The sequence below is a fragment of the Phyllopteryx taeniolatus genome, chromosome 1 (assembly GCF_024500385.1).
Source record: "Phyllopteryx taeniolatus isolate TA_2022b chromosome 1, UOR_Ptae_1.2, whole genome shotgun sequence".
In the NCBI taxonomy this organism is placed as follows: domain Eukaryota; kingdom Metazoa; phylum Chordata; class Actinopteri; order Syngnathiformes; family Syngnathidae; genus Phyllopteryx; species Phyllopteryx taeniolatus.
The window spans coordinates 39,102,192-39,118,448 of NC_084502.1; the positions used below are offsets into that span (position 1 = coordinate 39,102,192).

Sequence of the window (16,257 nt, forward strand, 5' to 3'; positions counted from 1 at the left end):
CTGCCATTGGATCCTGGTCAACATTCTCCTAGTCATTCTGACGCGGTCACCGTCCACCTCCAGCGATGGCTCCTTTCTGGCTTTGGTTGTGGCGCTGCCATGAACATCCATGCAGCTCCTCAGGCTTGCCTATCGGACGTCTCCTTCTGCGGAGAGCATCTCGGTGGATGCCTATGGCTGTTTGCATCTGTGATCCATGAGGAATGCAAGAAGGAACTACAACTTGAGCTTACCCAAAGTAGGGCTGGTCTCGTCACTGAGAAGAGGAGATGGAAGACATTCAGTCAGACTCTACTGCAGGGCTTCTGGGAACTCGATTCTGGAAGCTGAGAGTACACTCGCCTATTTTTGATTTTGGGCAAAGGGCTTGACTAATGTGCATTTAGTTAAGTTTGTTAATTTTAAATGTTAGATGTGCTGTGGTTAAATTATTCAAACGCAGTACTTGCTTGAGTCTCATTCCTTTCCAACATAGAAGATTTGCGCACACAATTTCCAACCTCCATTTCTGAAGTCTGGCAACAGTCTAAACTTCAGGTAACTTCCTAATTGGCTATCGTTCCATGCCGCATCACAATCCTGGAGTCTATGGCTTGGCTATTCTCGGTGTTGCCCATATATATAAGGATATTTATCGTAAATATTTGTATAATGTTTACAACTGTTGGTCCCAACTGTTTTTGGAACATATCTGGGATTAAAAAAATAAATAAATACCACTCTTGTAGTAGCTCTCATTAAGTTATGGATGTTGTTGTGGCAAGTGTATGTAAGAAAGCCCTGACCTAATAAAGGATAACAATGTGAACAGGCATTGCAAAAAATAACGTGAAAATGTTTTTTTTTTTTTTCTTTCAGTGAGCTAATTTAATAATACTATGGAGTTACTATACATTACAGGTCTCCAATTATATTACAGTTCATGGTGTGTTCCTAAACATTTTTATGTAAAAAGCCTATTGATCCTATGACCCTTTTGTTATTACCAGTTGGTACAGGCCACAATGTCTACTACCACTCACCCTGTTTATGCACAGTGTGCGAGACACTCTATGTGTGTGAGAGAGCTAGTGAGAGAAAGAGAGCGAGAGAGAGAGAGAGAGAGAGAGAGAGAGAGAGAGAGTAGGGGGGGTAATAAGGATGCAAGTGTGAAGCAATGTGAAGGGAGCCTAGAAAGAACGACTGGGGCAATCACACGGGGGAGAAGGAGTCAGGAAGAGCAGGAAAAAACGTGTAGTTGGAATAGCCTGGTGGTAAAGTGTAGAGATGCAATGACTAGATGATCTGCTACGACGTGTACCAGCATCCTGTCCTGTAGCCTTGACAGGAGGTGACAAGTCAAACTGACATACACTGCTACGTCACTGCATCATGTCATCTACAGGGTCTTCCAAACACAACAAACATCTGGCATGTAAGTAACCAACTCGTATTATTTTATTTGAATGAGAGATTATGCTGCACAATACGAGCGTAATGCTTAATATTCCATATGGGTCTTTCCATCTTCAACTAATGCAGCTTGTTTCCTTTAGCTATATGGAGCTCTTTATTCTAAATGAGCAGAGGGTATTATAATTACTTATTATTACTTTATTATGCTTGTGCCTACCATGAGCCATAAGAACCAGTTAACTCTGTGAAAAGATGTTTGCTCAACTTTGTGACAGCCGCTGTGTACAACTGGAGCTGGGTGCTTTTACATAATACTACCTCTGTTCTATATATGATTTTTAAAAAACAATATTGATTAGAATAGATTAAATAACCCATCAACAATTCATTCTTTAATACCATGAATGTATTGTTGCTCCAGTTATGTCAATCTAAATATGTCTTGATAACAGAATTGCTGCAAGTCAAAACTACTTCCTTGAGTCTGACAGGAGCAACCTCATAGTGTAATGTCATAGTGTTAAAATGTCAAGTGAGCTATATTTTTGCCTCTTTAATGGATATTTTCTGTATGCTGGTGAATTATAATTAATGTGGAAAGTCGAGCAATCACATAAACCCAGTGAAGCCTACCAAAAGCCCACTCTTTCAGATGGAAAGCAATAAGGAATAGTAGCGGTCATTGTTGCATTTAGCCCGAGAGATGATCTTTCAAGGCTTGGGAATGTGGTTGGAAGTGGCCTGGTAATACACAGTATGATCACAAGGCTGAAGATGCAATCATCATGGGGATGGTAGGGATCTGGACCTGGAGACAAAGAATGATGGAGGTATTGGTACACTGAATACTGTAACTATGATGGGGGTGATTTGATTGATTTATTGATTAATTGATTAATACACAATGTGTTTAGAGCTAGGAATGTGTGGTGTGGGGGGTTGAGGGATATCATGGTGGGAGTGGTGGCCGCTGTGGTGCAGTGATCTCACACATAAATGATTTAAGCTTGATGGTCTGCAATGGCTGCTTGGCCAACAGAGGGGAGTGATTGGCTCATAGCAGTAATACCTAAAGATGATGAGACCGTACACTGCTGAGAGCTGAGTTGCACCCTCACTAATCCCTTGGGGAGAAATAGAAGCTGCGGGTCAGCTAGGCGGAATGGGGTTGTAGATGCATGAGCTGTCAAATATGACTGCTCATGGAGTCAAAGTACAATCTCTCTCCCAAATAAAAACACACTTTCGCACGAAGACACAAAAGCGATCATGGGATTTCTTACCACTCGTCACAAGGGTATTGAAAGCCTTATCATGTGACTGTTTGGTTCAATAGGAACATTTGTTCTATGCTCCCAGTGCAGTTCCTAGGTCTCTTGATCTATGACTGCACCATTAAAATGACACAGAGCAGCCAATGACGCATGTAGAGGACTGTTTTCATCACAGAGAGCAGTCAGCGAGAGTACATGCTGAATACTGGGGTGAACAATTATAATGCTTACTCTGAAGGTGGCTGAGGCACATTGGAAAGACCCTATAATAAAACATAATGCCTCATGCAAGAAGTCTACATCTTAAACCACATTCCTTTGCATTGTAAATTGCTGACAGTCTGATCACAACAAAGACGTGTAGGGACATGGGCCAAGATGATAAGGAAATAAATGAAAGGCTTTAATGTGGCACTGATGTGTCACGTGCAATAAGTGTTGGCTTTAATAACAAAAACAAAATGCCCAATATCCCTGTTGTAGGAGGGGGCACCAGGGCTTATTGTCACATCGGTAAGTTGTCATAATGCAAATATCTTCTCCACCAGAGGTCTAAAAAGTAGAATACTAGTTTTCTTCCTTTTCATGGTCAGGGGTCGTGTCCTGTCTGAGACGAGAATCACACATTGTGAGCTGAGATGAACGCCAGTCAAACTTTGCACAACCCAAAGTAATAAAAGTTTATTCTTTATATTTTAAAATAGGCGTCCTCCAGATAAAAATCCTAGCAGTGATACATGTGGACTTAAAGTGAATATAAAAGCATCTTGTCATACCTTTGTCATTGTTCTGTTTTGAGCTACCTTTAAACTACAGCTAGCATTGGCAAACATGGTAGTTTGGGGCACAATGTCATTTTAGGGTTAGTCACATGTATTTTCATAATGAAGCAAAGCTTTCTTTTTGTACTTAATTTTAATCTTTTTTAGTTTAAGAAAGATAAAGCAGGTATTTGAGACTGAGAACCATGGCCTACGGCCCAGCAGTTCCTAAGGACTTTAATCCAGTGCATGTTGCATAATATTTTATGTTTGTTCAATGATAATGTTCAACTTTTTAAGGCTTAAATATAAACGTTTTCTGTGCCTGACTTCAATGTTCACTTTCAAGTAAAAACAGGAGAACAACAATAAATTTGTCCTTGCTTTAATAGTTGCAAAATCCAGTTTGACGTCTTACCCCATATAGTGAGAAAACTTAACCGACCAACCTGTCACATGTTCACACTCTCTATTAGATTGCTTATACTGTAAATCAGCACTGCAACATCCATCCATCCATCCATCCATCCATTCATTTTCTTTACCGCCTATCCTCACTAGGGTCGCGGGCTGCTGGAGCCCATCCCAGCTATCTTCGGGCGGGAGGCGGGGTACACCGGTTGCCAGCCAATCGCAGAGCACATAGAAACAAACAACCATTCGCACTCACATTCAAACCTAAGGGTCCCCAGAACTGTGAAGCAGATGTGCTAACCAGTCGCCCACTGTGCCCGCTGCACTGAAACAAAATATGAAAATGACATGAACACGAAATATGTACCTGACACTGGTCTCTCATCTGGTACACATTTTTTTTTAATGTATTATGTATTTATTCCAAGAAACGTATCAGAGTAAACAATGTGACATCTAGCCTCATTCTCTCCTCCACTGAATGAGAGTTATTTGAGGTCAGCAGACCCAGTGAAGCATTTCCATGAAATCACTGAAATTTTATTGAGAACAGTTCAGGATACATAATGCTCCATATGATAGTCTTGTCAGTTTCTGTCTCTTAGCAAACGTACTTGTAGAAGGCAGTAGGTCTTGCTCCGTGATGCATTATGGAAGGGTGCAGCTGAAGAACTGTAACAAGCATTACATAAGAGCAAGCCTAAGGCTATTATGATTCACTGTGGGCTTAGACAGAGAAGGAATTTTGAAGCCATTGGTCCTGTCTTAGATCACAAGTGTCCTGAAATTACTGAGTCTCATAAGATAGATGGATAGTCTAATACAACGACTAACACCATTGTAGCTGGTCAATGTTGAATGACATGCTGCTGTATAAACACAGTACATATATGTGTGTGGGTGGGGATACAATAATTTCAATGTTGATGACACGTGATGACAAAATAAAATCACAATACGGCTTGTTGCATACGCCCATACGTCCCACAGTGGACTGAAAGCCAAGCACTGGACACACTTTTTTAAGTCATGTCGTTCAATATGCTGAGTCACTTTGACAGCACATAACACTTTGACAGCAGCCATCCCAGCTGTTCTCTCTTCCTTGACCCACCACATTAAATCCTTTCCATGTGACCTGTGTTTCAGTTCCAGATCAGGATAAAGTAGCAGCCTAACAAGGAATTAATCCATTGTGTCCATGAACAAGAAAGGCTTGAAGCCCCTCCCAACGCAATCAATTCATTTGCTCAAATAAATTTCTCAAATAGAAATGGTCTTAGAGAACATATCCTTGAACGTCAACAGACATTTTATGGTTCATACAAGAATGTGAATCTGAAACCGTTACATTTATATAACCATGCTATACTATAGCAGAGTTGGCATTCATCCATCCAACCATCCATTTTCCGTACCACAAGTCCTCACAAGGACGTGCTGGCGCCTTTCCCAGCTATCTTTGGGCGAGAGGCGGGGCACACTGTTAACTGGTCGGCAGCCAATTACAGGGCAATTATATATATATATATATATATAGGCGGCACGGTGGACAACTGGTTAGAGCGTCAGCCTCACAGTTCTGAGGACCCGGGTTCAATCCCCAGCTCTTTCGAGGGGATCCCGAAGCGTTCCCAGGCCAGCCGAGAGACGTAGTCTCTCCAGCGTGTCCTGGGTCGTCCCCGGGGTCTCCTCCCGGTGGGACGTCCCCACCATTAGTGGTCGCCAGTCAGTCGCAGGGCACATGTAGACACGGACAACCATTCGCACTCACATTCACACCGTCACTGAGTGGGAACTGAACCCACACTGCCTGCACCAAAGTCAGGCGAGTGTACCACTACACCATCAGTGACCTGCAAAAAAAACTAATAATAATTATATAACTCAGCCTACTGCATGCATCTTTGCAGAAACACATGAAGGCATCCATCCACCCATTTTCTGAGCCGCGAATGGTTGTTTGTTTATGTGTGCCCTGTAATTGGCTGGCAACCAGTTCAGGGTGTACCCCACCTCCTGCCCCATGATAGGTGGGATAGGCTCCAGCACTCCCGCGACCCTTGTGAGGACATGAGGCTCAGAAAATGGATGGATAGTGATTTGCTATTTACTGATTTACTGTTGCTGTTGTTGTACACTGGCTTGAATGTGCTGAATAACTGCACAGCATTTTAGAGGTGTTTGTAATATTTTGTGTGGTGAGAGGTGTTTGTAATATTTAAGTTCCCACATTTAGCAAAATGAAAACAGGTTACGCCTCTTGGTGAGATACAGTGCAATTCTACACCACTGTAAATCATAACTGTAATAATTAAAATAAATATGGTTAAATTAACACAGATAAAACATCATTAGATTACACAGGTGCATCTAATATTCTTGAAGGTGAGTGGAAATATTACTAAGATTGGGGGTAATTGATGAGAACTGTGTTCTTGTCATAAAAGAACATTCATTGAGAAATTGATATAAGTAACAGTGACTTCAGCATTGTACCTTACCTTAAGAGTTGCTATGATTATAGCACAATAATAATAATAATAACGACAATAATAATAAACAAGTTAATCAAGTAGTAACGCACACGTCCAGTGTTCAATCTGAATGAAATTCAATTTAAAAAGGTTGGCAGTGAAAAAAACAACAACCAAGAGCCAACCTCAGGAAGGTTTCCTGCCTCCACAGATAATGTGTATGATGGAATAAAGAATTGACGTAATTCCAGCAGTGGACTCAAAAAGAACCCTGGGATGAGGGAAGAAAGTATGGCAGATTATCTACTTGGGTCTGCAGACATTTAGAAACTGGATGCGTAAAAGAATTAAGGCTAATTTTGTAACTGTTCAAGCAGTATCCATTTGCTTAAATTGTGTAAACATGCAAGTCATTCATGGGCACTCACTCACTAAGCAGTAAAACGAACATATACTAGTGCACACATTCAGACACAAACACACACACACACACATGCACAAATGAATAAGAGCACTAGTGACATGAGTCAAAGTGTCAGGCCATGCAGCCCAGTGGGGGCAGGCACACAGTGTTGAAGAGAATGTACCACAGTTACACAACCAATGCTGGTCAGTTTGGCATAGCATCATACTAAAGGTAGACCGCAGGACAGATGTTCCACTATGTACAGGGAAATTCCTGCAGCTCCTTCAATGTGGCTGTTGGTATCTTGGCAGCCTCCCTGACCAGTTTCCTTCGTCTCTTTTTATCATTTTCGGAGGGACGTCCAGTTCTTGGTGATGTCACTGTTGTGCCATTTTTTCTCCACTTGATCATAACTGTCTTCACGGTGTTCCATGGTATATTTAATGCCTTTGAAACTATTTTGCACGCTTCTCCTGTTACCTTTGAACAATGAGAGCTCTGATGCTGTGGAAGCTCTTTGCAGACCATAGCTTGTGCCGCAAAATGTGACAAAAACATCCATCCATCCATCCATTTTCTGAGCCGCTTCTCCTCACTAGGGTCGCGGGCGTGCTGGAGGCTATCCCAGCTGTCATCGGGGAGGAGGCGGGGTACACCCTGAACTGCTTGCCAGCCAATCGCAGGGCACATAGAAACAAACAACCATTCACACTCACAGTCACACCTATGGGCAATTTTAGAGTCTCCAATTAATGCATGTTTTTGGGATGTGGGAGGAAACTGGAGTGTCCGGAGAAAACTCACGCAGGGACGGGTAGCAGGTGTGCGCTGACTCCTACTTAACATGACTTTGAATGTGATTGGTTAATCCTGACCACAGCCACGTCCCCAGTTACAACAGGGCGTGCACACTTGTGCAACTACTTTATCACAGTATTTATTTTTATTTTATTTTATTTATTTAGTATTTATTTTTACTTCCCCTATTAAAAAGATATATTTTTCTCCCATTGGGTTTTAGAGGCTGTAGGTCACTATAAAGGTGGGAAAAGTTTTCATCTGATTTATCTTGGTCTCATTTATTATATCACAAAAACCTGGCATTTGAACACGGGTGGGAAGAGTTTTTACCGGTATATCCATTGTATGTTAAGGGTTAAATAACTAAAAGTTCTGAGGACGGGGGTCCGCCTGTGTGGTGTTTGCATGTTCTCCCTGTGCCTGCGTGGGTTCCCTCCCACATCCCCAAAACATGTGTGGTAGGTTGATTGAAGAGTCTAAATTGTCCGTAGGTGTGAATTTTTTATGTGCCCTGCGATTGGCTGCCGACCAGTTCAGGGTGTACTCACCTGAAGATAGCTGGGATAGGCTCCAGCACGCCCGTGAACCTAGTGAGGATAAGCTGGAAAGAAAATGGAAGGATGGATAAGAATAATAATATCCATCCATCCATCCATTGTCTGAGCCGCTTCTCCTCACTAAGGTCGCGGGTGTGCTGGAGCTTATCCCAGCTATCATCGGGCAGGAGGCGGGGTACACCCTGAACTGGTTGCCAGCCAATCGCAGGGCACATACAAACAAACAACCATTTGCACGCACATTCACACCTACAGGGAATTTAAAGTTGTCAATTAACCTACCATACATGTTTTTGAGATGTGGGAGGAAACCGGAGTGCCCGGAGAAAACCCACGCAGGCACGGGGAGAACATGCAAACTCCACACAGGCGGGGGCGGGGATTGAACCCCGGTCCTCAGAACTGTGAGGCAAACGCTCTAACCAGTCGTCACCGTGCCGCTACAGCTCTACTTTTATTTAGTAAATAGAAAACACACAGTTGTGCCCATTTGTAAGATGGGTACAATTCTTTAAAGAAAACATGAAGGACCTGGCGAAACTTAAACATTTTTTTTAATGGGATTCAAATTAAACTGTGAAGCATTTCAAAAAATCATTATCATTAAACAAAACATAACCATAAAGAAATCAATGATGGTTGTTGTTCAGTCATCAGTTGTATTAAAAAACAAAAACAAAACAATATTTCACAAATTGGAATGAAAGTGTAGTCTACACTTTTTTCATAACCTCTAGGGGGCGCTGGCATAGTGGAATGAAAGTTGACAACTTTTTCATAACCTCTAGATGGCGGTATACATTGGTAAAATGTGAAAGTATTTTTCATTTTCTCCTATACCTATGTATAATGCGCACTCTTGACTTTTTGGGGGTAAAAAATGTGCATTATACACGAGAAATTAAGGTATGTATTGTATGCACTATTTATTCAGATTTACTAAATTTGGTGTATTTGTACAAAGTATCGGTATTGGATCGGTACCACTGATATCAGGCACTGACGGTGTAGTGGTACACTCGCCTGAGTTTGGTGCAGGCAGCGTGGGTTCAGTTCCAACTCAGTGACAGTGTGAATGGTTGTCCGTGTCTATATGTGCCCTGCAACTGACTGGGCGCCTTTCGCCTGAAGTCAGCTGGGATAGGCGCCAGCGCCCCGCGACCCTAACCAGGATAAGCGGTGTTGAAAATGGATGGATGCACCACTGATACCAGCGTGAATTTTACTCAGTACCAGAAAGAATATCGGTGGTATCAAACATCACTAATCCCCAAAAGCATTGGGAGAAAAAACAAAACTACAATCCAGATCCTAACCTTAGAAAGGCCATTTGTTAGTGTTTACCACATGTGTTAAAGCTTGAGTTGTTCTCATTGTTCAGCGGAGACAGACAACTCCCAGAGAGTGTTGAACAATGATTCTACACAGCATCTGAAGCTGAGGGAGAGACAACGCTTTTTTGAGGAGGTCTGCCAGCAAGATGTGGATAACTACCTGCCCTCAGCTCACTTGCAGATTGACAGCAGGAAACGTGAGTGACAGTGAAAACTTTGGCTTTGATTTAAGAGGAAAATGTACACACTGTAGCAAACTTGTAATTTTATAACAAAATACATTTGTTGCTATTTAACCAATTGAACACACAGTAAATAGATTAAAGCCTTAGTGGAGCCATTCAGGACACATTGCCTATCACACTTCATATTACATTAACATTTCATAACACAATTTGTGTTTGCAGCCCCCATGGGAAGTATCTCGTCTATGGAGGTGAACGTGGATGTGCTGGAGCAAATGGACCTGATGGACATCGCTGACCAAGAGGCCCTTGATGTGTTCCTCAACTCTGGAGGAGATGAGGGAGTGCTAGCATCATCCCCACTACCAGGTCCACAGACTAACTAAATATAACAACACACTTTCAAATAAAGAAATAAGCTATACCGCTATCTCGTAAAAAGCACGATTCTCAAAATTTGGTGAATTTTTATGTTTTTATCCAGTATTGTTTTTCGACTAAAGAGAAAAAAACTTTGGCGAAACATGTTTTTCAATGGATGTTGAAAATTACTGTTATTAAAATGTACATTAAGTTATTTTTTGGACAGTTTCGTAAACAGAAATAAACCGACAACTGACGTGATTCAATATAAAATCTGCCTCATGGTTTACATGAGTCACAAATAGAATATTTCACATTAGGGTAACCCTAAGTGAAAGTGAATGTCTTTTTCATTTTCTCCTATACCCTAAGCCTATATGTAATGACTAAACGATGACGCTCACACTAAGTTCGAACTTCAAGCACATTAATGTTTAAATACTGTAATGAATGCACTATGAAGGCCTTTTCACACTGAACTTGTGTATTTTGGTGTTCACCGTGGGGCAGGATGAATAGACGAAACTGCTCCGTTGAAAGTTTGCCCATATTTGGGAATGGTTGCTTAGCAGCCTACCAGGAAGTAACATGAAGCTTTTCTCACTGGTTGGCAGAGGCGGCTGGTGGAATTTTCTCTGGGGGTCGGGAGGGTCACTATATAATTTACACTGTATATACTGTGTAAATTATATCGTGCCCCTCCCGACCAGTATTTATACTGTATATACAGTATACAGTTCTATGAAAAAGTATTTTCCCCCTTCTCAAATTCTTATTAGTTTGCATAGTTCCCACACTTTTAATGTTTAAGATCATCAAACAAATATCAGACAAAGTAAACATATAATGTTTGTAAATGGTGATTTTGTTTTTTAAGGGGAAAAAAGTATTCAAAGCTATCTGGCCCTGTGTGAAAAACTAATTGCTCCCCTTGTAAAATCAGGAATTGACTGTGGCCAATCAAATATTTTGAAAAGCTGAGTTCACCCAACCCCGATTACCTCCAGACCTCTTCAAAAAATAAATCACTTAGATAGAAACTGTCTTACAAAATAAAGTTGGCTCAAAAAGCTGCGACAAAATGTCACGATCCAAAGCAATGAGATATAAAGTAATTGACATCAGTCTGGAAAGTGTTACAAAGCAATTTCTAAAGCTTTAGGACTTTAGTGTACCATGGTAAGCGCCATTATCCACAAATGGAGAAAACGTTGAACAATGTTGAACAGTGTTACAAATGGGCTCAATTAAATTTGTAACCTGAGGTACCACTGTACTATTTACTGTATCTTGCTCATCTAAAATTAGATGTACATATATTTAAAAATATTTTTATTTTACTCTAGGTGTTTCTATTTATTTTAGACAAAAGTAATATGGTGACGAGCATGTGTGGTAGGGCTGCGCCCTAGAGCTTTCTATTTGGTCGATTGCTATTAGCACTCTCAAATCACTCCGCCAAACCCTCTCCTACTGGACGTGCTGTCTGCCTCGGCGTCGCACCGTCGCAGCACATACACAATGAATGGGTTTGTCGACAGTTTGTGGCGCCCTGCTAAGTGCAATAGGGTTAGGCCTTACCCTTACCCTTCACACATTAACTTGATGAACGGACGGGTACTGCCCAGCTTTTAATTTTTATCAGGAGGATTCATGCAAATTTTGAGAAAACAGAGGAGCTTTTGGTCATGTAATCCTTATAACTGAAAACGCAGGGAGAGGGCTTGTACGACAGCTTGTCGGGGCTCATCAAGAGGCAAGTGCTATCTCGCTCGCCAACATTACCACAGATGGATTGCCAAATCTGACCAGAAAAATCGGTGGGTTGCTCAATAGAATCCAGGAGAGGGTGAAAGAGGAAACCCCTGAGCAGGAGGTGATTTTCTGACACTACATAATGCACTAGGAAGCCTTGTTGTGTGTAAAATCAATATTGCAGCTTGACAACAAAGTGAGGCCAGTTGTAAAACTTGTTAGGTTTATTCGAGTGAGATTACTTCAGCAACGTCAGTTTTTGAAGTTTCTTGAAGAAAGTGTTCTTTGGCTCTACATGATCAACAACACTGTATTTACACTGTAATGCCATTTTATGATTTTTTTTTTTTAAATATGAATGCACCTGGTGCTGGCCTAACCCGTCTATCAAATTTTAAAGTTAAATGTGGCTCTGAGCCAAAAGTTTTTTTTTTTTTGTAAAACATACAGAAACATTGAACAGTTGGACATTTGCATTCAAATGTTTAGACAAGGTCAAATTAAATTAACCTGTAAAGGTTACAATTAATTTTAGACTAATCCTGAAATTTCAACTGGTGCAATTGCATAAATGTACTGTAGTTACACATTTTATTGAAGACATATTTTGAATGGCGGCACGGTGGCCGACTGGTTAGAGCGTCAGCCTCACAGTTCTGAGGTGCGGGGTTCAATCCCCGTCCCCGCCTGTGTGGAGTTTGCATGTTCTCCCCGTGCCTGCGTGGGTTTTCTCCGGGCACTCCGGTTTCCTCCCACATCCCAAAAACATGCATTAATTGGAGACTCTAAATTGCCCGTAGGCATGACTGTGAGTGCGGATGGTTGTTTGCTTGTATGTGCCCTGCGATTGGCTGGCAACCAGTTCAGGGTGTACCCCGCCTCCTGCCCGATGACAGCTGGGATAGGCTCCAGCACGCCCGCGACCCTAGTGAGGAGAAGCGGCTCAGAAAATGGATGGATGGATGGATATTTTGAATCACTATGCATTTTATGTTAATTGAGTTAAGACGTAAACACGTTTTTTCTGGCAACAGAAATTTCGTTTCAATTCAGGCATTTCAAGGGGCACGAAATAATGAAATCTACTCAACCGAAACAAGACAGAACAGGCATTTTGAACAGCTTTTGTTTACAGATGAGGAGGACGAAGATGAGGCAGATGAAGAGGCCGAGGTTGTCTATAGGGTGTGTCCACCATTGCAAAGGCAAAATGAAGTCCACCACGGGTCAAAGTCTCGCACGTCGTCGACATCATCGGGCTCCAGTGATACTAGCGGGGGTGGAGCAGACACACCTGTAATCCAGTCAGACGACGAGGAAATCCACGCCGATACACAATTGCTGACCTCTGTTCCCCATACTAAGGATGAAGAAACGGAGGACGAGGAAGAGGAGCAGCGATGCCTTCTGACTAAATCTTAACAAAGCCTTAATTAGAATTAGAATTAGACTTAGAGACAAGCAGGCAGGGTGTAAAGAGTTGAAATTTTTCTCTTACTGCCTCTTCACATTGGCTGAGAAACCCGAGCATGATACACCTGCTGTGATTTGTCCTTTGAATATTTGTGCATATTTTTTGTAAGAAGTTTGTTCTTTACTACTTAAAATATACATTTTCTTCTCTTTGTTAATGGAAAAAAATGTCAGCTGAAGCTACTGCTCTTTGTTTCCTGACATTTAACACAAATTATACAGTAGGATTTATTCAACGCCCACACACTTAAATGTTCTGGCTGCGTGCTGCCTGAGGTGAACCTCCCTCCTGCTGACTTTGATTCAAAGCAAGTACCAAGCAGCCATGTTCAACACGAACGCTGCAGTGCATCATCACTTTGCAGTTTAAAAAAATAAAATAAAATACATTAAAACCATAAAAGCCCATCCGCAGGTTGTACTTTACTGATGTGGGCAAGTCTCAAGTAAATGACTTTAGTCAAAATAACTTTCATTTTGATGACAAACTGCGCAAGGTGCGCTGGCTGAAACAGTTCCAATGTAGTAAAAGTTAACTTCATTCTCACGCCTTAGTCATAGCAGGTTTTGTAATGTTGAAAATTAAACATAAGTGGCCATAAAGCATCCTTTTGAAAAAAAAAAATACAATTATGATGGGTGTGTTTTACTCACAACACTGTGTGATGAATGGCATTCACTGAAATCATTAGTTTTGGTAGTGGTTTTAATTTTCTTCATTTCTTCCATATTGTTGTAAAGAGTAGTTATTTTTCTAAATTCCCCATAAGTTTTGAATGAAGTTCCGAGGAACCATTGTTAATATAGATTTTTACACAGAATTATTTTTTGATAAAGTGAAACGTAACATTTGAATCACTCCCAAAACTATGTGGTGGCTTTAGTTATACTTTGCCATTGTTGATGTAGTAAATCTAGGCTTTGAAATGGACACAATCTGACAGATCTCAACAAAAGACTGTTACTCAATGTGGTAAAAATAAGAGAAATGACATCAATCATAATATAAAATTCTTAAGCTGCATTTGAGGCTTGATGTAGATTTTCCCAGTTGATTTCACACCATGTTGCGGCATGCATCGAATTTATAGTTAAACGAGTGAAATTTCATTTTACACACACACACAGTTTGCCTACAGTGACAAACCTCACTGATTCCAGCTTTTATCTGTTGTCTCTTAAGTGACTATGTTGAAATTGAAATCCAGTGGAATGTGTGCACTGTTATTGTAACCTCAAAAGAAAAAATCATTTAATTATTAGATCATGTCTCATTTTTTGCAGCATGCATGATTTTCCATCTCCACCACAAATACAAAACCTGGTCTCTGCTCTGTGGCTCTGGTCACCTAGACTGCAGAATGATATTCTATTTTTTTGTGTTAGGTGCAACATTTTTGATTGAGTATTGACAAAACCTGTTGCTGTGTGCTTGTGCAAGATATTTGCACTTTTACAAATGCACTGAAGTTGTGAATGCATGCCTTTTGTTCCTATATTTCTTTCTGTTGTGCAACAGCATTGTGCATGACTCAACACAACCGACACGTGTTATTATTGGCTAAGTACTTGGTCGGGCATGTTGTCCCTCTCCCCTGAGTGAAATGACTTTTTGAAGGACAAAGATGCCTGTGATCTCAAAGTGTAAGTTTGAGTGGGTGTGGGACAAATGGAACTGGAGAGGTTCAAAAAACACAAGACCAACTGGGCTTCTTGTCTATACATTGCCACCCATCAGTATAATGGAGAAAGGTTTAAGGAAAACAGAAAATGTGACCAAATTCTTGACCGAACTAGTATTATATGGTAAATGGTGTGCCTTTATTGAAGGTAGACTTGATGGACTATATGCGTATGGTTGTGGATTTAAAGATTTGTACAATACAATGGTTATTCAACAAGCTAAGTTGGGTCATTTTGCAACCCTACAATCAAACTGCATGCTGTTTCCGATTTGAACATTTTGCTCTCATATGAATAAAAATGACTGAAGTTTAAAAAGCTACCACAAAATTGGTCATTTAATTATTTTTATATATGATCTCCTTGATGTTTTTTTTCCCGTTTTGTTAGAGCTTGTCCTGCTTCCCTTTTGGACACAGAAAACTCCAGATACAACTCCAAAATACAGTAGTGGATGCCTTAAATGCTTGTCCTACAAGTCTGTCAAAGAAGGCTGTGTTATGTTATGTTATGTTATGTTATGTTATGTTATACAGGGGGTGTTATGATTTGCCAGTCACTCATGTTAGTCATACCAGCTTCAAAAAGGTACTGATGTTGAGCGTTATACAGGTTGAAGGGAATATAGAATACTTTATATTGTAATGTGTAATTCTAACTAGTTTGGAAGAGAATGTGTATTGGAGTATAGGGGTATTTGGCCCCATCGGGGGGTATTTGGAGACACATCTCAAGGAAGAAAGGAACTGCGGGGAGCCACTATAAACATTGAATGCAGGAATGTGAGCCGACATCTGCAGGCGACACCTGGAGCAGAAGTCTGGAGCCAGATCAAATGGTCATCATTCTGCAGGACAACAATGACGTCAGATTACGGACCAATCAGACGACAGCGATTCCATACTGGCCCGTTTGAAACATTGTATAAGTCTGGGGTAGAATCAGATAGTTTTAGTTCGACTACTTTATCTGCTAAGGATAAGATAGGGTAGTTACGAACCCAGAGCTCTGCAAATGTATAGACTCCTCTGTCAGGAATAAATTGGTTGGTTTTGATACATTGTTGTGAACGAAGTTCTTTCACGAAAACGAACACGCTTGGAACCACAGGAGTTAGGAGATTTTAAAACACGGGTTCCTTTAAGGTAAAAAGGCTCATACAGTACCACACAATCATGCAGTAATGGCTCAATCCTGGCTATTACAAACATTTTCGATACTTTGTTTTTCTCGTTATACAGGTTATGCATGTTTGTTAAGCTATAGTTTCATTATCAGTTGTCACCATCAGCATTATCGGGGCCACGGCTACCTTTTGAAAGGGTACTTTTCACTTCATAGAGGTAACCAGTGGTGACATACAACTGAGCTTTTTAGTT

At 40.9% G+C, this 16,257-nt stretch overlaps 1 protein-coding gene across 1 annotated transcript; it reads left to right on the top strand.

Moving 5' to 3' along the window:
* The first annotated feature begins 1,070 nt into the window (after positions 1–1,070).
* Positions 1,071–15,936, top strand: si:ch211-253b8.5 (dysbindin). The gene is made up of 4 exons (XM_061794762.1): positions 1,071–1,414; positions 9,467–9,616; positions 9,827–9,973; positions 12,858–15,936. The coding sequence occupies exons 1-4, from the start codon at positions 1,372–1,374 to the stop codon at positions 13,142–13,144; spliced, it is 627 nt and encodes a 208-aa protein (XP_061650746.1). The 5' UTR covers positions 1,071–1,371; the 3' UTR covers positions 13,145–15,936.
* Positions 15,937–16,257: the final 321 nt, after the last annotated feature.